The sequence below is a fragment of the Struthio camelus genome, chromosome Z (assembly GCF_040807025.1).
Source record: "Struthio camelus isolate bStrCam1 chromosome Z, bStrCam1.hap1, whole genome shotgun sequence".
In the NCBI taxonomy this organism is placed as follows: Eukaryota; Metazoa; Chordata; class Aves; order Struthioniformes; family Struthionidae; genus Struthio; species Struthio camelus.
Window position 1 is genome coordinate 24,443,936 of NC_090982.1, and position 22,472 is coordinate 24,466,407.

The 22,472-nt window shown below is 37.8% G+C and overlaps 1 protein-coding gene across 5 annotated transcripts in view; it reads left to right on the forward strand.

Moving 5' to 3' along the window:
- Positions 1-15,787, forward strand: part of DENND4C (DENN domain containing 4C) — a 74,623-nt gene extending 58,836 nt beyond the window's left edge. For 2 of the 5 annotated variants that reach the window (XM_068927411.1, XM_068927409.1), the window contains 10 exons: positions 1,055-1,235; positions 2,833-2,942; positions 4,054-4,229; positions 5,341-5,523; positions 7,017-7,206; positions 8,123-8,368; positions 11,098-11,215; positions 12,951-13,104; positions 14,169-14,233; positions 14,948-15,787. In XM_068927411.1, the coding sequence (XP_068783512.1) occupies positions 1,055-1,235; positions 2,833-2,942; positions 4,054-4,229; positions 5,341-5,523; positions 7,017-7,206; positions 8,123-8,368; positions 11,098-11,215; positions 12,951-13,104; positions 14,169-14,233; positions 14,948-15,084 (1,560 nt within the window). In that variant the 3' untranslated portion in view covers positions 15,085-15,787. Of the gene's footprint in view, positions 1-1,054; positions 1,236-2,832; positions 2,943-4,053; positions 4,230-5,340; positions 5,524-7,016; positions 7,207-8,122; positions 8,369-10,278; positions 10,387-11,097; positions 11,216-12,950; positions 13,105-14,168; positions 14,234-14,947 lie in introns of all 5 variants that reach the window. The other 3 variants (XM_068927408.1, XM_068927410.1, XR_011137775.1) reach the window with 2 other exon arrangements.
- The last annotated feature ends 6,685 nt before the right edge of the window (positions 15,788-22,472 follow it).

Here is a 22,472-nt window from a genome sequence, read left to right on the forward strand (position 1 = left end):
CATCTTAAGTTATATGATTCTCTGCGCTTATTTAAAAAACAAACGAACAAACCAAAAAGTTGCAAAGACAAACTGAATTCCACAAACCTAAGAAGTTAGGTTGGTGAGGGTTAAAATTGGAAGCACTAAAGGACAGTGTAAGCTATAGTAAATGCCCTCTTCAGGAATTTGGAAACTAAGTGTTAGGTTTCCTGTGTGAGCATGTTCGATCAACAGAGGGGTGTTTTTGTTTTTTGTTTTTTTAAGAGTAAAACGTTGCAGAGTGTAAGGACATGAATCAAAATGGAGATGGAGGGGTGCATTTTATAACTTCCTCCTCTCCATATACATCTTGTTATTGTGTCTCCAGGCATATTTTTTTCTCTTGGGAAGACTTCTACTTGATCTGGCTAACCTCTCTGTTTGCAGTCTGTCACTTCAAGGATCATTTGTCTCCCAGCTTCAGGCTATTTACAAGATGGTTTCTTGATTCCTTTCTTAAATTCTCTCTTCTTTCATCCACTTGCAAAGAAGAAGCAGAGAGAGAGAGCGCTATCTGGCTTTATTTCTGCTTGAAATGGATTTAACTGACCGCAACAGGGTCGTTTCTACTAAGCACGATAGACGTTTTACATACATTTTTTTTGACAGTTTTCTGCCTATGACAATGAGAGGTTACTGTGTTATTGTTAGATCATTTCTTCTGGTATGTTTCATTGCTATCTCAAAATCTTATCTCTTCAAAACTGAATTAGGATAGTTTTCTGATTACTTTCTTTTCTCTTGCTTAATGTTCGCTTTCCAAATCACAAATTCTAAACCCTCTCTTGCATTCGCCTTGTAAGAAAAAATAAAAATCTCCTTGCCACTTTCGTTGTCATTCGGTTTGATCCTCAGGTAAGTATTCTCAGTGCTCTTTTCTTGGATTGCCCAGGTTTAGCTTATATGTAATAAATTCTGTACATTAAGGTTGTGTCTTAATTTGCTACTTGAATTATATATTATGATAAAGATGGAAGTTAAACAATGGATCTAGAAGCACTGCAATACTGATTTTGTTGTTGTTGTGTTAAAGGAAGAAAACAGTCAACCAGACTTTACCTTTCCTGTTGGTTTTGAAGATAATATTTTAGGAGATAATCTGTCATCAAGAACGGGAGTCCCAGAGCTAATTGCAAGTGAGCTTGCACAAAGCACTACGAGTCTTGGCAGTAGCAGTAGCAGTGGTGATGTAGGAAGACAGCATTACACAGCAGGTGAGGATTTCCTTCATAATTTGTTTATAAGGTAACTATCATGTGTGAAATCCTTTAAAACGGTAGAAGCTATGGTAACGTGAAATTATTTCAACGCCTTAGAATAAGACCAAACAATCCGGTAAAATTCTATAAATACTCTTCTCTTGGCAGTACCAAATAGCTAATGATCCCTCTTTGCTGAATGTATTGGAAGTATTAAAATTGATTTAAAAAAAAAAAAATACAGGATTTAAGTGTGAAAATACTTCCTCTGTTTGTGTAATCAAAAGATTCGTAATTTTTATAGCTATGTAAACCCTGCTCAGTCAAGTAAAATCATACTTTGCTGAAACTTCTTGATACTAATACAGAAAAGTAGAGCAGTGTTCAAGAACTCCAAAAAGTTGAGTAACCAGTGGAACCAGGTCTTAAAAACAACCAAAAATCCCCGCACAAAAAAACCCTCAGCATAACCACAGAATAGGCGCTACTGGACGCATGCTTGATTTGATGTTGTATATGAATAATATGTAACTATTAGTAAATTGACAATTTTTTTCCAGTTCTAAAACTGAATGAAGTGAATCTAATCATTTTCAGTTCCTGTTGTACCTGAAGTTTTTAAAGTTTTACAAAACTTTGTAAGAATGAATAAGACTTGATTTTCATTTTGACAAAAAAGTATTTTGCTGAACCAGTTTGGGGTTTGATTTAGCTCCCTTTGTAGTGCTTTAATAATAGAAGTATCATAAACCCATCTGCATCAAGAGAAGAAAAGCTATCCTGAGGCCTGGACATCAGCTAGCCCTGTCTGACGTCATCTGTCAAAAAGGTTAATCTGTCAAATTTATCTGAAGATATATCTTCTAGTTCCAGTTGGCTAGGAGGATTGTAAGAACTAGATATAAATGGCAGCCATGCTGGCAGCCATGAACAGCAGGATATGTAAGACTTGTTCACAGGCATAAGTTTTAGCTGAAGAAACAAAGGCACTGCCTTTGTGAAGAGGGGACTCTGGCAGTAATTTTGAATGGGAAAGGTTAACTGAGATTGTCACAGTAAGTAGTGCTGATATTTTTCCTTTCTAAAACTGATTCCAGCCATTTACTTCAGGTAAATTTATTCTGACTTCTTTCAACCATCTCCTGGACAAAGCTCATAATTTTATAACCCTCTATAACCTCTGTACCTAAAAACTATCTGTTTTACCGCAACATTAGCTAGGCATTACTTAGGCACAATGACGGCCTGGCTGACTTGATGCATTGTACCTGATAGTATCCTCCTGTTTGTTATTTATATATGGATTTATCTTTGAGGAAACCTTGAACAGTTTTACTGGAGTGTGTAGATTGAACCACTTTACTGCTCCTTGCCTTTCTTTATTCTTTGTATTTTCAGATTTCAGTTATTGATGCTATTTTTCCTTTTGTCAGTTTGTTAGGCCTGGTTGTTAATCATAACAGTTATATACTATAATGTATCAATAACGTTAGTTACACTTACCTTTGGAGAGCTTCTGTTACCACTTTCTTAGTCAAACAGAATTCTGTTGCACAGGAATAATGAATTACTCTTTCTTTGAATACAGGGCCTAACTGCTCTTTCTGTACAGGTGAAGTTTTGTTTCCAAGAAGTATGAAAGTTCTGGATTCTGAGAAGTCAGAGCACAGCTCTTCCCATAATACTAGTTTATCTAGTATTTTCCAGAACTATGCAATGGAGGTAAGATTAATAAACTCATAGATGGAACACATAATTATTTGATATGACTGAATGCACTGACTACCTATTCAGCTAAACCGTGGTTGGAATTTTCAGAACGCAAAACATTCCATATTTTTACCTCAAATTTTTGACGCTTCTACTGCCACAGCCTGAACTAACATTTAAAAAAAAATGGGATTTTTTAAAATGCTTTAGTATGTCTGTGTTACATAGAGAAAGGGAAGAAACAATTGAGAGAAGGGACAAAACTGGGAATGCAGCAGAGTTAAGGAGGAAGCGACATTATTTTTCCCTTTGAAGCTTCTTTTCATATATATATATGAAATGGATTGTTACTGGGTAACCAATTTAGCATGCCTCTCTCTGTTCAGTTGCTGCTTGTAGATGCTCTCACACTTAAGAGGTATACCAGTGGTAACTCCGTTTGCCTTGATTATTCGTCTTTCAGCTCTGTTGTTGTTTCTCTTATGTCCCATATAATTTTCTTTTATGTTTAATCTTCTGGAGATCTATGCCTGTCAGACTTCTGGACTGTGTTATATAAGGGGCACAGCACAGTACAGAAAAACATGTTGCCATTAATCTAAGGGGCACTGTTTTTGGTGGGTGGGGGGTTTTGTTTGTTTCTGGTGAGGATGAAACAATGAAGTAATAAGAAGTAGGACTTTTTTTCCGGCTAGTGCAGGAGTGTTTTTGATGGTTCTTTCTCCAGTGCGCAGTCTAGTCTAGTGATGAGACTTTTACTAGGCAGGAATCAAGTTAATTTTTTTACTATAATGTTTTTTTCTGAAAAAGCATATCTGCTTCGACTGAAACACTTGACTTTGTATATGCTGAAGGCTTCACGGTGGTGAGCAATTGCTTTTTCCAGGTCTGAAAACACCTAATAAAAATATATGATTAGTACCTGTACTTCATAAATAAAAGTTATGTGGAAAAACTTAATGTACCCTGACTGCAGTGAGAAAGTGGTAATAAATCTCATACTTCCAGACTCTACCCGTTCTCTAACTTAACCTGATAAACTCCTGTAGATACTAAACCTATAAAGCCAGGTATAAAAGAATCCTAGAATGCAACTGATAATATTGATTCTTTGCTGTTTTAGGTATTGATGTCAAGCTGCTCGCAATGTAGAGCTTGTGGTGCTTTGGTTTATGATGAGGAAATTATGGCTGGATGGACAGCAGATGATTCAAACTTGAACACCACCTGTCCTTTTTGTAAAAGTACTTTTTTACCTTTACTTCAAGTTGAATTCAAAGACTTGCGTGGCTCTGCAAGGTCAGTGAGTTTTACAGATGCTTTGTTTCTGCCTTTGCACTTATGTGCAGTTATATTTATTCAGAAAAGTATCTTAGTTATATCTCCTGACGGTTTTATCTAGAAGTGCTAGAGTATGACACTGCCTATTGGACGGCTGTGACTGCAGTTCATTGTTAATTACAAATTTTACAAACCTTTTGAGTCTTATAGCAAAAATAGAGAAAAAGCAGAGAAGTTTCAGATTTGTTGCTCTTTTTTTTTTTTTTTTTTTTAAACAACTCTTTCTCTTCACAGGTTCTTCATAAGATTATTATACAGAAGATAATATATCTGTTTTAATTTTATTTAGTTTTTAAAACACAGCTAATGGATTGTGCATGAAGCAGTTCTAAAAATGGCAGTAAAGAAGTCCTCCCAAGTTAAACTAACTAACAGTTCTCCATAGCATATCCTAGGGAAGGTTTTCGGTTACAGATACTCCAGCTTATTATTTCTTTAGTAGTTCTCCAATTTATTATAAGTTTCTCAACTTAATATTTTTACCTCTTTTTAATTGCATTGTGGAGACTGGAACTGAAACTTATCTCAAAATAACTAAATAAAATGGATCCTCACTGTAATTGTTACTGCTGTGAACTACAGCTTCCGTTAGTTATCTTTAATGCTGAAACAGAACATCTATATTATATGTACTTACAATACCTCGGGAAAGCAAGGTAAATTCCTGTTACGCCGTGTCTGTAATGGTGTGCGATCTTCCAGTCTCGGCTTTGTTAAAATAACAACCACTTTCAGTGATGTGCAAGCTATTGGTGACTGATTGAAAATAGTTATAAACTAAGAATCCATTTGTAATTTTGCCACCCCCAGAGTAATATTTCATATATTGTGGACCAGATCTATGTATGTGTTGATTTACTTTTTTTATGTAAGTTTCGGTGAAGGGAGTAGGATAAAGTTGTGTCCTGTTGTCCAGTTTGTTTGTTTGTTTGTTTTTCCTGCCTTTGCCACGTCCTTATCTCTATTACTTCCTGAAAGCAAATGTAGAAAATTCTAACTTTTCAAATGATACTATACTTAGGTCTTAACCTTCCTATTTCCCTTCCCCTCCATTTGTGTTGTAACTTAGCTTTTTTCTGAAGCAAAGTACCTCTGGAGATAGTTTACAGAGTGGTAACGTTCCATTAACTACGGATCCTCTGGAGCAGAAACTGTTGTCTAGTCCAGCCGTTGCTGACCTGATCAGTTTTTCAGATCACCCACAGTCCAGTCATACCATAGCGGAAGAAGCTAGCGCTACAGTTGAAGAGAGGTGGGTAGAACTGGAATCAGCGCTTTCAGTTTTTTTTCTCCTTTTCTAAAGTGAGGATTGGCTTGTATGTCAAATATGGTGTAGGACTGTAATTGTAACTGCTGTAATTGGTGCTATCATATTCTTTTTAGATGTTCTAAGTGTGCTGAGTAATAGGTAAAAGTTTTCTGCTCACTGTTGTTAAAACCTCTCCAGCTTGTAAAGACGCACAGTAACTTAAGTGTTGCCTCTTTCCTTGTGTTTAGAATCTAATGCAGCAGGACAAAGCATTGTAGGGGAAAAATAAGCCCTTTTGCTGGGACTCTTCTTCAGGCACTCCAAAGGCTTTCTCTCAAAACTTCCTTTGAGCGTGTATTCCATGACAAATAATACTGCTGTAACAGTAAAACACAGAGAAACAGTAAAGCTTTTGAAGCAGTTTGAGAAAAGAAGCTTTAGGGCGAAGGGGTGGTGTTGGAAGAGGAAAGAACTGAAATAGTGCTCCTGTGAACTCTGAAGTTTTCCGTGGGATCTGTTGATGTTTTATTGGCATTATTTTCATAATCTTTCAGCTTGTAAATCTTGGGCATGTCTGGCCAAAGCCTGTGTCAGTCTATTAAAGCTTCAATTGACGTAGTACTAGTTGGCCTTAATACTCTGAAATGGAAAGTTGAAACTGCTGTATGCTAACCTCTTATAACTGTCATATATTTTTAACAAAAGCTGGAGAAACTTGGAAGTGAAAGTCACCTCTAAATTAATCTGTTTTCTGTTTGCAGTTTATTTGGAAGGAGACCCTTTCAATTTCTTTTGGTTGCCCTTTGCGGAGGGGAGGGGTAGTTGTTGCATTATTTCAGTTAGGAGGGGCATGAAATTAATATTCTCAAATCTGCAAGCAGTTGAACCGTATTGAATAAATTTGACAAGCCAAATGCAAGATTGAATTCTTTGATTTTTCTGTTTGGATGAGTTTGACATTTAACATTTTAATTTTCATGCAATTTACCAATTGTTTTCTATAAACATTTTTATTGTGCTTAATGGCTTTCAGAGAAAGGAAGCATAAAGGGAAGAGGAGGTAAAAATGAGCGTACTCAGAACAAAATGATCCCTGTGTATTGGCAAAACTGTATGTTGCTATTTGTAGGCAAGGTAAGGCTGTATCAGAACAATAGTACCTATTACGGAATTGCAGCACTTCCAGGTTCATCTCTCAGGTTATACCCAGCTGCTGCTTTGGAGAGAGAGTCATGTTGTTCTGAGGTGTATGTGTAGCATTTGGTTTTTGTTTTAATTTTTGATTTTTTTTCAGGTGTGGATTTTGTTTTGTTTTGTTCCACCTTCCCCCTCTCCCCGCCCCAGAACCTGCAGAGCTAACCAGGCAAATATGGTATCTTCTTAACAGAGAACATTGGCTTGGGATACTTATTTAGCAGCCTTTCTCTGCTTCCTTTCTGTTGCCATAGGAGTGCTGTAATTTCACATTAGCATATTCTGTTCTAAAACCCAAACAGTGACATGGCAGAAGAACAGAGCAAAAGCCCCAGAACTGTGAAGACATCTGCCAATAGTACATCAAAAAAGGGAGGATCTTTAACTCGGAGCCACAGTGTTGGAGGTCCACTGCAAAACATTGATCTCTCCCAGAGACCATCTCATGGCATTTCAACAGTTAGTCTCCCAAATAGTTTGCAAGAAGTTGTGGTAAGTTTGGAAATTACACATCAGTTGATAGCAAAATATTTAATACAATGAACTTAAAATAATAATATTCTGCTCCTGGCATTCTTGCAAATTTTGGCTGTGGGCCTGATCTAGTGTATTTCCATGTATCGCAGAGAAATCTTGGTGTCTTCCTGATTCAGTTCATCTGAAAGTCTTTCAGGAATTGCTTCTTCAGTATACTGTACAAACAGTGCCACTTAATTTTGAAATACTTTCTTCAGTGGTACAAAGCTACTCTTTATTTCTGAAATTGTAAATTCTCTTAAAAATAACCCAAGTTCTACAACAAACTGAACGCACTACCGCAGACAACGTGCTGTTTCAAGAGTGACAGGCCATTTGTTTCAGCCAGTTATTCACACCCCTCCCCAGTATTCGAACGGGCTCATCTGTTGGGGTAGACAGGAGAAGGTAAGAGGGAATACTGAATCTGTTACATTATGCTTGCATGTGAAACAAGGAGTTTCTCCTCTCTTCCAGTGCTTTTTATTGTGATAAAACTGTCTTCACTCAACGTGTGAACTCCGGCTTTAGTTCCATACGTAATACAATCACTGGCGTATTTTTGCCATCTCTGTTGCCACTGCTTTAGACAGCTTGATAAGACTTGAAACTGCACACTCAAAGCAGAAGTTAAAACAGATTAGTATTTTCCTTTTTTCACATAAAGGAAAAGGAGACTTTAAGTGACTGTTCTGTAAGGATAAGAAACACCTCTACAGTCAAAACTGTTGATACTATTAAAGCTATTGTGTGTTCACTAATTCCAGAAGCTTCTTCTAAATATTAACAAAAACTGTGGAATCAGGGATTTTCAGGGGAAGTAACCCTGAAGAGTATTACTGGAAGAAAATCTTTGACTTCATAAAATAACAATTCTTCTTGGTCTTTCTAGGATCCTTTAAGAGAAAGGCCTAACCCTCTTCCTGTTTCTGTACCATACTTGAGCCCCTTGGTACTGCGTAAGGAGCTTGAATCATTGCTGGAAAATGAGGGAGAACAAGTAATTCATACATCCAAATTCATTAATCAACATCCAATAATTTTCTGGAACTTAGTTTGGTATTTCCGACGATTGGATCTGCCTAGTAACTTACCAGGGCTCATTCTGACATCTGAACACTGTAATGATGGAGTGCAGGTAAGTGTCTTCCCCATAACAGAACTGCAGATATCTGCATGTTAAACTAGAGGATTTAGCTCAAAGTGAATAAATCTCTTCTGAGTAGCTTGGATCTAATAACAAGATATAGATTCCTGTTTTCTGTAATACTAGTAGATAGGCTTGTTTTGCACGAAGAATCTTAAGGGATTATAAGCAAAGACAAGGCTTGAATTCTAGTCAAGCTGTTGTTTTTAAAAGGCAGAGAGTAAGTTTCCTTACAGAGAATGGTGGCAGCTAGAAGGAAGCAGGATGAGCCTGTGGAAAACTGTAGCAAATCACAAATGCAACACATTGGAATCCATACTATATGGACTGCATACTGCAATATGTAATCACCCTATTAAGTTACTGGCCAAGATTCTTTGTTCTCTTCCACTAATAGCAAGATTTTATTATTCAGACCCCACTGAGTTTCACAGAATGGTTGAGGTTGGAAGGAACATTTGGAGATAGGTTGCCCAGGACAGTGTCCAGACAGCTTTTGAATATCCCCAAGGATGGAACTCCACAACCCATCCAGGCAACCTCTTCCAGTGCTCAGTCACTCTCATAGTAAAAAAAAAAAAAAAAAAAATAATAATAATAATAATGATAATAAGAAAAAAATTCTAATTCAGATGCAACTTCTTCTGTTTCAGTTTGTGCTTGTCTCTTGTCCTGTCACTGGGCACTACTGCAAAGAATCTGGCTCAGTAGTCTTTACGCCCCTTCAGATGCTTATGCTCATTGATAAGATCTCCCTGAGCCTTCTCTGCTCCAGGCTAAACAATCCCAGCTCTTACAGCCTTCCCTCATATGAGAGATCCTCCAGTCCCTTCATCATCTTAGTACCCCTTCACTGTACTCGCTCCAGTAGCTCCGTATTTCTCTTGTAGTGTGGAGTACAGAAATGGACCCAGCACTCCAGATGTGGCCTCACCAGGGCTGACCAGAGGGAAGAATCATCTCCCTTGACTTGCTGGCAGTGTTCTCTCTAGTGCAGTCCATTGACCACCTTTGCCACAAGCGCGCGCTGTTGGCTCTGTTCAGCTTGTTGTCCACCAGGACCCCTGGTCCATTTCTGCAGAGCTACTTTCCCGTTGATCAGCCCTCTGCCCTGGTGCATGGGCTTATTCCTCCCTAGGTGCAGGACTCTGCGCTTCCCTTTGTTGAACTATGCCCACTTCTCCAGCCTGTCGAGGTCCCTCTGAATGGTGGCGCAGCCCTCTGGTGTAGCAGCTGCTTCTCCCGGTTTTGTACAAGCAAACACGCTGCCACATCCTCCACATTATTAATGAAGATGTTAAACAGTATCAGACCTAGTGTGTTAACCCCAGAGGTACGCTGCTGGCTACTGTCCTCCAACTAGACTTTGTGCCTCTGATCACAACTCTCTGAACCTGGCAGTTCAGCCAGTGTTCAACCCATCTCACTGTCTGCTCGTTTAGCCTGCACTTCCCGAGCTTGCCTATGAGGGTTTTATGGGAGACAGTGTCAAAAGCCTTGCTGAAGTCAATGTAGACAACGTCCACTGTTCTCCCCTCATCTACCCAGCTGGTCATTCCATCAAAGACGACCATCAGATGGGTTAAGCGTGACTTCTCCTTTGTGAATCCATGCTGACTGCTCCAGATGACCTTACTGTCCTTCACATGCATGGAAATGGTATCTAGGATTAGTTACTCTATCAGCTTCCCAAGTTTCATTATTTTAAGAACACAGAGAAAGAACATGGAACACTAGTTAAAATGTTTTACTTTTCCCATTTTGAGCAGATGTTTTTTCAGATACCCATGTGATTTGTGTATGTGTACAGTCTTCCACAGGTATTTATACACAACACATGATCCTTTTTTTTTTCCCCTACCTACTTCTATGCACTTCAATTTTAAAGTTTTCTCCCCCAGTTTCGAAAAAAACCCATCTAGAAGCCTGTCACAGAACGATTTTCCAAGAAATATTGCTGAAGACCTATGAAATCTAAAGTATATTGGAAAAATACACTGCATTAGCAGGTAAACACATGAGATGAGACATAATATTTGACTATTGCTGCTTCAGACTCCTATAATAGTGGCAATTTTTCTGTGTCCAGTACTTTTTATTGTATTAGCCATTCCAGAGGCACTTTCATAAAATAGTTCTAAAAGACATGCCACTCATAACAGTTCTCCGTAATGGAAATAAATTGTCAATATTTTTATCCAAATACAGATTCTTCCCAGTTGTTGGGAAGAAAGCACGTGTATAGGCCTATCAACTCTTACTCAGATCAGAAAATATTAAGATATATTATGGGAAGTAGTACAACACAGGTAGGTTGTTTGATGGTGCACAAAGAACAGTTTAGGATATGTACTCATACGTATTTTCTCACATATCTGCAGAAAACTGAGTGATCTTTCTACAGTAAGATAAACTAAAAATGGGCACTAGGCATTGCAGTGCAAGCTCTGTTCCCCTTCTGTCCCAGTAAAGCTGAGAGAGTACACCAAGACCTGTGTCTGCCAGCCTTCTTGCACTGTTCTTTAAATGCTTCACACTGGCAACGTTCAGGCAGAATACCAGATACTTTGCTTCTGTTGCAAGTAGTTTCCTCTAGAGGAGTGTGAATAAAGGAAACCTTTTTTGGTCTGCAAAACCATTAAAAGAGTAGCTTTTCAAACACATAAGCAAGGATGTTAGTGATTTTCCTTGACCATTCATTTTTTTCCCCATGATTTTAGCTTCCTTTGACATCTCTTGCTCAAGATAGCAAGCTGGTATACATCCATCTTCTATGGGACAATATTAACCTCCACCAGGAGCCGGGGGAGCCCCTGTATATATCTTGGAGAAACTTCAGTAAGTAAAATAAGTGTTATGGAAAGCAAATGGAACAGGCTATAGAAAGAAATCATTGTTTTATACTATCTTAAGTTTACAGATCCCATCAAGTAGTAAAGCTGTTTGGTACATAAAGCATCCTTACGTACTTAATAAGGTACTAACATCCCTTAGGTACTTAATATAGTGTAAATATCAAATTGTTTGTGAAAGCATCTTCCTGCTCTGTGTGAAAAGGTATATATTCTGATCTTTGTAGGTTATATCCTTATAAAGTGTCGAGGGGAGCGTTTGGTCTAAATGTAGTTAGATAACCTTCACCCAGTTTGAATTTTTCACTGCTTTATCTTATCGTATTTATACAAGCTGTGAGAAAGAAGACTGTGATACAAAAGAGTATCTAGCGTTTTTATAAATTAATGAAAGTTCACAGTTCCCATCAGTATGAAAATTTGGCAGTCTACTTGACTGTCATAAAAGTAAGATTCAAGACAGCCTTTGTTTACTTAGTTTCCCTCAGAAAGAAGGAAAGGAAAGGCATCATGTCAGCAGACTGCTTCTGCAATCTCTCAAATTTTATTTCATATGGTCAGTGAAAATGCCTGTGTTGTCCCAAGCTTCTCAATCTGTGTTCTAATGTTAAGAATTATGCTAAAAATTACATAGCCCGCCAATTCTGATCCTAAGGAAGAAGAAGGAGTTTGTCCTGAAGGTCGTAAACATAAGCATACTGATCAGAAAATTCTAGTTAGAGCACAGAATAAGATTCATTATTTCCCTTGGTTTTAATAAGGGCTTATTGATTTGGACATAGCACATGAAAAGCATCCTAAAAGCATACAGATGTGAATGAAGATGCATAATAGATGTAGTTGTGCAAATAAAGGAGCAGAAGTCCTCTTTTTAATGCTATGCTGGAAGAAAAGTAGTATTTGCTCTACAATAGGGTCAGAAAATATTTGGAAAACAGGAAATTACACTTGTAAACCACAATACGTGTCAGCTTGGTGAAGACCTCAGGACAACACGATTATGATTCCTAGCCTTGTGTTCGTCTATATACTGTTACAAACCATGTTTGCCGTCTGATCTGTAACTTCTAAATGCCTTACTTCTTGCCAGTAAATTGACTTATTATTACTTCTTGAGTCACTGTTTTCCTAAGAATAACAGTTAAATATCATACTGGAAGTTGCAGTGTTAGCAACAAATCGTGATGATAATGTCACGATAAACTTATTGCAGCCTGGCCTAATTATGCGTTTTCTGGTTCAGTGTCCGTGTTGCTCCTACCTACAGTATGTAGCCCAAGTTTATCAATTAATTTGACAAGGCTTCCAAGAAAGACTTTGATAAAGAAATGTGATAGTGTTTTCTTTTGTTTTATTTTTTTCCTTTTTGTTTTATTTTTTATTATTTTCTTTTTGTTTTATTTTTTGGAAAAAAAAAAAAGTTCACTCAAAGTACAGCCATAAACTTGAGATAACAAACTATCATAGGCAACATAGGAAGCTGAAGACTCTTCAATCTCTTGTACTTCTGTCATATGAAAGGTATTGCACACGGATAGTCAATGCATCCTGTCACTTTTGTAGTGAAGCAAAGACTATAAACAGGCAAAGCCCTTCCACTCCAGCAAATTTCTGCAAAAGGAGTAGAGATTCTGTATATGTTTTATTTTCTGAAATCCTATGTTTACGAGCCTGAAAAAAAACTTTACTATTTAAGTAATCTAAACTGTTGTGTTTCCCAGATTCTGCTGAAAAGAGATCTTCCACAATGGCAGAAGATCAGCAGGCCACGAATGCTTTGTTAGAGAACATCAAACTAAGTATTCAACACAATAACGTTGGTAAACCAATCGCCCTTCTCCTACAGAAGGCTAAACCAGATGTCAAACGACAGAGGTAACGGGCCATATCTTCTTCTTTGCTCCCCACCCAAAGTAAACAAGATCAAACTATATGTGTTTCATAAGGATCTTTGAGGAATACTCAGTTTCATTTGTGTCTGCTGAACACTTGTCTGTATTTGTGTATGCTGTTTACAAATGGATGTGTTTTATAGCCAGGTGCATAATTTATCAAAATAAAATAGGTAAATATCATTCTGTGCTTGAAAGGGACCTTTCGCAAATGACTAAGAAGAGCGCAGAAAATCATTATGCAGTTTTGGGTATTGCTGCAAATCTAGCAAATTAGTAAGTACAAATGTGCAGCATTCTGAAGGCTTCTGGAATAGTGTCCAACCTACCTAGATATAGCTACTGAAATTCTACCAACCTGGAGTACTGGCCAAGAAAAGTGGATGTAGCATAGACAACAAAGGGAGATCTGTAAAAATACTGTGTATGTTTCACCATCTCCGTACGATTCAAAGAAGGCTTCACGTGCTACCATCGTATCAAAAAGACTCTACAGTAAATTGCAGCAGATATGTTGTCAGGAGTCAATCATGCTAGGTTAATCTTTACTGCTATAGTTTGTTGTTGCTAAAATCAAACAAGAAATAATCTGCCTAAAGAAGAAACTTTGTCAGATCCACAAGAAAAGAATGATATTCAATTGTTAAATAATATCAATTTCCAAGATAAAATCTTGGCGTTCTAAGATTGAAAACAAAGCTCAGGTGATCTGTGAAATAAGCCTTCTGCCTATCTTTAACCTTCAAGGAAGAATTAATAAATAAGTGGTGCCTAACCTTGTATTTCTTGTTGTCCTGAAGTCCTTATGGCAGGTTCATCAGGGAGATAGTGATATCAGAACCGCTAGCATTTCCTCATAAGAGGAGTTAAGGAGGCGTGAGAGAACCTTAAGCTAGTAATTGTGTAGATTACTCACTTTCTTCACAAGCAAGATTAACAGAACATTTGCAAACACTACATAATGGAAGATGAAACTTAGTGTTGAAGACTATTTAAATTTAGGGTAGTTGGTGCTTTCATTGACTCACCCTTCAAAATATTTCCTAGGAGTATCTACAGAGAAATCCTTTTCCTGTCTCTAGTATCTCTTGGAAGAGAGAATATTGACATTGGTAAGTAAAAATACTATGAAATGCATAGTGTTCTTGCGTGAAATAGATCAATACTTTGTATGCAAAGTTTAAAAAAAAAAAACAAAAACACTTTGGTATGTGAGTTTAATTGTTGTGTTTTAGTAGTAAGCATCGTGCTGTCACTCTTGAAGTAGGTGTTGCTTTTATGCAAATCTAATGTGGCTATTAATTTTGACTTTTTAATTGAAACGAGTAAAAAGTTATTTTAAATAAAGTTTATTTGTTTGAAACTTTAATACCTTATATCTGAAAACTTGCTCCTGGTGTTGCCCATCTTGCCACAGATGTGCCTATCTTGGATGACCCTTGTGTTGTCCAGCCCCTTGATTGTGCATTCTGTGCCCATCCCTTCCTGCTATCCCCGTAACCCTGACTTTTATTTGGGTGACACTATGCCAGCCAGGGAGTTCCTGATAGAATGTGACAGGGGAATTATCTTGGGAGTAAGCAAGCTGTGTTGTGATAAAAGGAATTCCATTACCAATGCGATGCTTTCTGCTGCTCCAGCCTGAGAATGTTTTTCAGGTTCTGTGTGAGAATACATTTTGGAGAGGAAAAAAAAAAAAAAAGTTCAGCGTTTAGTTGAGTTAACTTAAGCTAATTATTTTTATTATATCAAAACAAATGACCAAACAGGACTCTCTTCTGTGCAGTGTTTCTTGAGCGACTTCAGCTATGCTCTTTCTGTTTCAGAGGTCTTTGATAGTGAATACAGGCTTGCACATAAAGCCCTAGCAACGGATGCCCTTGAAAAGATGCAGAAAATAGATGCTCCACCCAGCAGCAGAGTTGAGTGTTGCAGGAAGTGCTTTGGAGCACCTTTAATATGAAAAGGAGAAAAGAAGCTATTGAACTTTGACAAGACAAAAGTAGAGGTGAAAAAACAGAAAAGTGATGATATATACATTTTCTGAACCCAAAAAGGTGATAATTGAACAATTTGTCAGTGATTTCATGCAACTACAACGTATCTTGTCTATCATCTCATGAGAAACAGTGTAAAGTATGTTAAAATGTTTTTACAATATATTAATAGGATAAGGTGGTTTCAATGACTTACCTGCATTTTTCCCTATATGTTTCTTTTTCGTTCCCCAAATCCCTTCCCTCTCCCGCACAATGTCAGGTTGTTCAGAATGGTGATGTTTAAATAGGAGCCTGTAGTTGATGACTTTTCCACCGATATTTGTCTATTTTAATGAAAGATCTTTTCTGCCACGGAATGATTAGACCTTTCAGTACTTCTTTAGAATGACCTTTAGATAGAGAGAGATCTTTTGCATATGTATACAGTATGTGTTTATGAATGTCTGAATCTTTGGTTTGGAAAGTTGCAATGTAATTGCTTTTGTCAGATTACACTACCTAAAATGGCTACCCTCCTACTGATCCGTGTCCTAGTCAGCATTCTAATGGATCTTTGACTGACCTTTCTGCCGTGTGGGTCTATAGTTATACAAAACCAGACAGTTATACTCAGTTTAGCTGTATTCACTGTTTAAAAAAAAAAAAAAAAAAAAAAAGGAAATTAAAGATCCTGTGACGATACTGCTGTTTTCTTCAGAACAAGGGTAGGCTTTTACACTAAGCAGCGCAGAATTGGATACTGGTTAGATTTTATTCTGTGTGCATGTGTAGTTAAAGTGACTTTTCATTGTGTTGTGGGTTTTGTTTTTTTGTTTTTTTTTTTTTTTAATACCCCTCCATGGTCTTACTCTAGTCTGTGGGTTATTTTGCACTTACAGTCCAAATGCAATGTTTCAGTTAGAAGTATATTTATAAATTGGTCTTCAAGATGTGTATTCACACAAAAATGAAGTGCTTGAGTGAATGCTCTTAAGAGGTGAATTCATCTTTAGCTTCCTTCTAGTGATAAGACATTTGCTCCCCTAGCATGTCTGACAACAGTAGTCATATCCTTGGCAAGAAGAGCCTGGGCACTGTTCTGTGGTTTAACTATTTCTGTTATTAGAGTAATATGGTAAGATTTATTTGTGCTTTTACTGAAATTTAACTGAGGGTTTTCTCATGGAGTTATTCCTGGAGAAAACAGAAAAGAGAAATATTTGTGGCTTATTAAAGGAGCACAGCTAAAATTATAATCCCACTTGAGTACGAACGTATTCACTTCATACAACTTTCTTAATCTTGAGGGTTCTCATTCTCAGTCTGAAACAGCTACCAGCTGAAAGCAAAACCAAGCTTCCTTTTTTATACAGCTATGTTTCTGTAAAACAAATGCACTATTTGTCCCCAAATATTTTTGCATTATAGGCTGACTTCTTTCATTTTGTCTATGAGTGCTGATCAGTTACCTGCCAATTAGCCAGTAAAGCCTGGACAGGCACATCAGCCTCTCCTGATGAAAATATTATGCATTCTCAGCAGTGAAAAGCAAAGAAGCACATAATGACTTATTTTTTCATTCTTCAGTGTTTATGCATGGTTGCTTGCCAATATCTGAGCTGCATCACAATAGAAGAGTAGAACTGTTTGCATATAATATACAGCTGTGGTGCTTACTCTTTCATATTTTCCTCCATTTTCTTATTACGTAATTTACATGAACAGTTCTGTCCTTTCAAACTAAACATCTCTCTGAAGCATTATTCTAAACAATTTATTACTTCTACAAATAAAAATTGACAATTTTTTCCTGTACTGGCCTTAGTCACACAGCTGTATGGTGTTTTTTTGTTTTTTTTTTTTTAGTATTAAACAACCAAAGCATACAATTGACGCAACTTGCATGTAATCAAGTTTAAGGTATCCCTGAATTCTCCCATCTCATTAAATTATCAAGAAAGTCTGTCCAGTAAGTGCTATCTTAGGTAAATGGTGACATCTAAACTCCTTTCACACCTTTGTAAATAATATTACTATAAACTGCGTTCTGTAATCAGATTGCTTTCATTTTAAAAACAACCTTCTCATCTGTTGCTGAAAATATAGAATAATCAGGCAGTAGTCTTGTAGAAACAGCCAAGGTAGATTGTATCACAATATATAGTGCTAAGTGTTTATTAGACTTTCCTTGTGTATACACTAAAGCAAAAAAGCCTCAAAAGCGAGGCAAAAGGGTACTTGCATGACTCCTAGTCATTCTTGCAGAGGACTAAACTTGCTCCTGTATATGCACTTTTCTGTACACTACAATCTGGCTTCTCTTTTTGTTGTGTGTACCCGGATTTCAGAGTGGTGAAAGTCCTGGATGGAATTACTTGAAGTCATGAATGTGCCTACTGTAATTAACTTTTTGATATAGCAGTAGTTACATAAGTGAGGGCTTATTCTTTTGAATTTGGATTTTTTTTTAATGCCTAGATTTTAATTGCTGTTTATCCAGCTGGCTCTGTAATGAAATCATGATCCAGATCAAAAGGGAGACCTGTGACATTTATTTATTGAGTTTTCATCTGAGAAATCCTTTTTAAAAAGAAAAAAAAAGTTCACGAAAATTTGAAATGAATTAAGAACTGTTGGAGTTTTCTTCTGTGTTGCTGTGTCTTCTTTCAAATGCATGATGGCACTTCCTGTTCCTCTGGTGACTTTTCTGTCTCCTACAAACAGGCAGAGGCTGCAAGTTTTCCTACACAGACCTTCTGAGATTTTTATCTTTCCTCTTTGAATGTGCAAAGAACTCTGAGCGTGGCTAAGAAAAGGGCATGATTTTTTTTTTTTTTAAAGAAAAAAAAAAGCATGGCTCATTAATACTCACATGCTTGAAAAGGTGGCTGAAAATGAAGAGGGAAAAACCTTCAAAACTCTTTTATGAATGCATTATATTTTTGTCTTTCTGCAAATGGGGCATTAAAAACATAGTAAATTCTTCTCTGCAACTCAGTAGTACCGTAAACTTCATGAGCTCCATAAGAATGACTTTGTTTCAAGTCCAATATGCTTCTAATTTGTTTCTCACCCCCTAGTAATCCAGATTCTAAGTGTCTGATGCGTGAATGAGCTGAACAGGAGCGTTGCGGAGAGGGTATGGATGAGCTTAGCCTTGGTTCTTAATGGAAGCAGGAAAAGTAGCATTTTGCTGATGTGGAAACCTCTTGCCTCCAAATATTCTAGTCTGGCATATAACTCACTAGCCGTTATTAAGTAGGTAGCTGTATTGTATACCTTCCAGAAGTCTTACCTATAAGGTTTAATAAAATGGTTGCAGATAATGAAATGAATGAAACAAAAACCTACAGTGGGTTGCACGAAGTGAGAGGTAGCCAGAAAACTGGTTACGTATGTGGAGGCAAACAGTTTATGGAATATCACGTCAGTCCAAGATGTTAGAAAGTATGGGTTGGAATAACAAATACACAGAGAACTTCCTTCAGTTGTTGCCCTAACAGTGTTGAATGGCAGTCAGTTATGCTGAGAAGACTTATTTTGCATCTTTGACCCATTTAGGAAAAAACTGCTTGTGGCTTGTGTAGTTGTATGAAAGTAGTTTTTATTGCTGTTATAACTAAAACAAGAAATGGAGTCTTAAATGTTTAAAATTAGGACTCTTAAGTGGCCAAATTTCTCTCATGCATTCTGGTATTCCAGCACATTACCAAGATGTAATAACTGTAAATGAATATAAAATCAACTCCAAAATGCTGTGTGTGTAGAACATGCAGGAGACTGATATGGCTGCAGTATTGGCACAATAATAAGTACTGGCTTTTTCATTTTACTGGAAACATATGTCTGTCACTTATAGCCATATCCTATCTTCATATTGAATAATTCAAACTTAGAGAATAAAATTTTAATGAGAAAATATGTTATTTAGTAAATGTGTTTTTAACTAAATTCATTTACTTTGGAAATAACTTAGTCTTGTTCCAAGGGGAATTTCACGTTGGTTAAGCTCAAGTTAGATTGCACTTGTAAATGAGTAGTTATATTCCATTTTAACTGTGAATTAATGGCTTTCTGAACTGCCTCAGCTTCAGAGGCAGAATATACCTTTCCTTGAGTATACTGCTTTCCTTGATTAACAGCAATACAGGGGCATATTTTCAAAGTATATATTAAATTAGACCATGTAAATTATATTTTAAAACAAATTGTTAACAATATAGTAACTGAAGCAAGCCCCCCCAGTAGTTTCTCTTTTTTAAACTCTTAACAATTGCATCAGTGCAGATAATTTTATTTGACTAAATGGTAAGGAAGTCCTCTTATACACATAAGAATAAATTTTTTTAAACAAAGGGTTTTTTTTTTTTTTTCATTTAACTAATCAAAACTTTAAGGTGCCTTCCATATTATCAATGTTTTCTCGTGGACCTTTTAAAAAGAAACCAAACACCTGTATAACTTTTAAGTTCTGAAGCTGGACTGTTCAATTGGACTTAGTTCTTTTTTTTACTGTGCTGTATATTATGATGCATATGAGGAGAGAAACAGATTGATTTGTGTGTGTGTGTCTTTCAGTCTGCATCAATCAGTGGTGCAAATAAAAGGGATTGTTTGCTGTTTTTAGAAGCCTATTAAGCTCCTTTGAGGAGCTTAAGATAGATATACTGCATCTTAATGGGGATACAACTGCATCTTAATGGGGATACAACTGCATCTTAATGGGGATACAACTGCATCTTAATGGGGATAAAAGGATGTAGTGTGAATAAATTAAGAACTTATTAAGTGAGTTGGGAAGTTTTTTATTAATGCAATAAAATTTGCACTGGTTTAGAGACTGTTTGAACTGTTGAAAAATGGCATCCATTTACTGTGCTTTGATTAACAAGTATTTCTGTATAATGTTTTTGTACATTTGACAAATGTTTAAAAGGGCACTCTTACGTATTCTGAATTTTGTATAGACATCCTAGACTAAGAAACAATTTAAATGTATTTCCCAAAATAAAATATGTATAAATCTTGTGTGAAATTTCTGTTCTTCAGCTTCTCTTTTGCCATTGGTGTTTATCTGCTTGACTGCCTTTTATCTTAAAATGCAAATACAGCCTCTAATTAGGCAAAGCATAGATACTTTTGACTGCCTGTCATAGCACCTCTGTGAATTGTCAGTGATGGGAAAGAGCTATAGTGGGGGAGGGTGGCAGAGGAAGAGAAAATACGGGATTTACCTGGGACAATTTGGTTAGTGAGGGAAGAGGCCACTGAGGCTGCATATGCAAGCTACAGGACTTGCAGAGGTGGGAAAAACGGAAAAACACGCTGAGGGAGGCAGAATCTGAGTGTCATGGATCCTGGCTTTAAGTTGACTGAGTTATTGGTCTCTGCTGACCTGGAAAAGTATCATTAAGTAAGCGGGTAGGTGGGAACAGGTTTGAGGCTGTGCTTGGCAGAATATTTGCTGTAGAGTTCTGTTTTTTCAGGGAAGATTTAACAAGAACGGGCCTGAGACAGACAGCGGTGGTAGTAAGAAGGCAGTAACCAAGGCTTGTGCTTGAGGAGTTCCTCAACAAGTGCAAACGCATTATTTGAGTTTGAAGCTGCAGGAAGGAGGAACGGTGTATGCCAGATTAGAAATCTGAGGGGCTGTGACTGTAGAGTGCAATAGGAGAAGGATCTGGCTTAAAGAAGCTCTGTTCCTTCACGTGTTCCAAGCTGCCATCAGAATGTTATTAGTGCTAGTTTCTTCCAGTTCTGAGGAACAAACTGGTAATACCTTCAAGGAGGAATACACCAAGAAGCACACCCTTGTGAAGCTGGAGCCTTGGGCAGATAGGAATTTGGGGAAGTTCAACAAAGGAAAATGCCAGGCTCTGCACCTGGGACAAATAACCCCATGCACCAGGACCAGGACAGGCCAATCACTGGGAGAGCAGCTTTGCAGAGAGAGAGTTAGGGGACCTGGTGGACAACAAGGTGACCATGAGCCAGCAACGTGCCCTCCTGCCAAAGAAGGCCAACAGCCTCCTGTGCCATGTTAGGTGGAGCGTTGCCAGTAGGTGGAGAGAGGCGATCCCCCCTGCTCAGCCCTGAGGCTCAGCCCTAAGGCCACACACAGTATGCTGTGTCCAGTGCAGCGCTCGCCAGTACAAGGAAGACACAGAGCTGCACAACTGAGACCAGCAAAGGGTCACAAAGATTAAGAGTTAGGAACATCTGACATGAAGAGAGGGTGAGAGCTGGAATTGAAGAAGTGAGGACTCAGGAATCTTTTCCACATCTATAAGTAAGTATCTTATGAGGGACAGTAAAGAAGTCAGAGCCAGGCTCTCCTCTGTTGTGCATCTGCTCAGTGACAGGATGAGAGACAATGGGCACAAACTGGACATGCTCAAATCCTAGCTGGATGCAGCCTTGAGTAAACTGCTGTAATTGACCCTGCTCTGAGCAGGGGACCAGACAATCCCCAGAGCTGCCTGCCTGCCTCAGCAGTTCTGTGTGGATGGGTGGCTGCCAGAAACTGCAGGAAAGAAGAGTCAAAGCTGGTTACACCTAGTTACTAGAGAAGAACGCAAAGGGATGGTCCTTGAGTTCTTTTCAGGTATCTTAAGCCTTTTTTTTTAGTTTGACCTTTTATTCTCCCCTTTATTTTGTAGTTTTGTGACTATCAATCATCTCAATTCAGACCTTGCCGGGTACAACCTATTACAGCTATAGATACTTTGTTTCCTTGGGTTGTGGAGAAGTGAAATAACAGCCCTCTAGATTGTGTCCAGAGTCCCTGTTCCTCACACCGAAGCTTCAAGCAACCCAGCCAGCAGCATTCTAGGCTTTCTGAGAACTTTGCACTTGAAGAGCAGAGAGCTGCAGAAATTGCTGGTCAGTTCAAGGGAAAGTTGTTGCTCCCAGGGAACACTTCCTGTTTGTTATTTGTTTTGTAGCGCAGACTTTGAACTGCTGTTAGGGTTGTAACAGACACCCGAAGACGTCTGTGTACCTGTGTCTCAGACAACTACCTCATTAGTCTTTTTGAGCTGGGGTTGGAGATTTGGATCATACATGGCCTAAAATCATGGCGTACCTGCTTTGTTCCTACATTACAGCACACACTTAGTTTAAAAATCCAGGACTGGAGAAAGAAGCAGCAGAAGTCTTAAGATCCAAAGAAACAAATGGTGGAGGAAAGGTTCTTCTGTTACTGGGGATCAGGCTCAGTACATTATTTCCTAGCTCTGACAAGGCTATGCATTCTCATGGAGTTTGACAAGGGCCACAAGCACCCTGCTTACTTTTCCCCCAATTAATATATATATAGCTGAGATACTAATTTCAGTGGTTTGGGTAAGTATGAACACTGTTTGAAAGATGG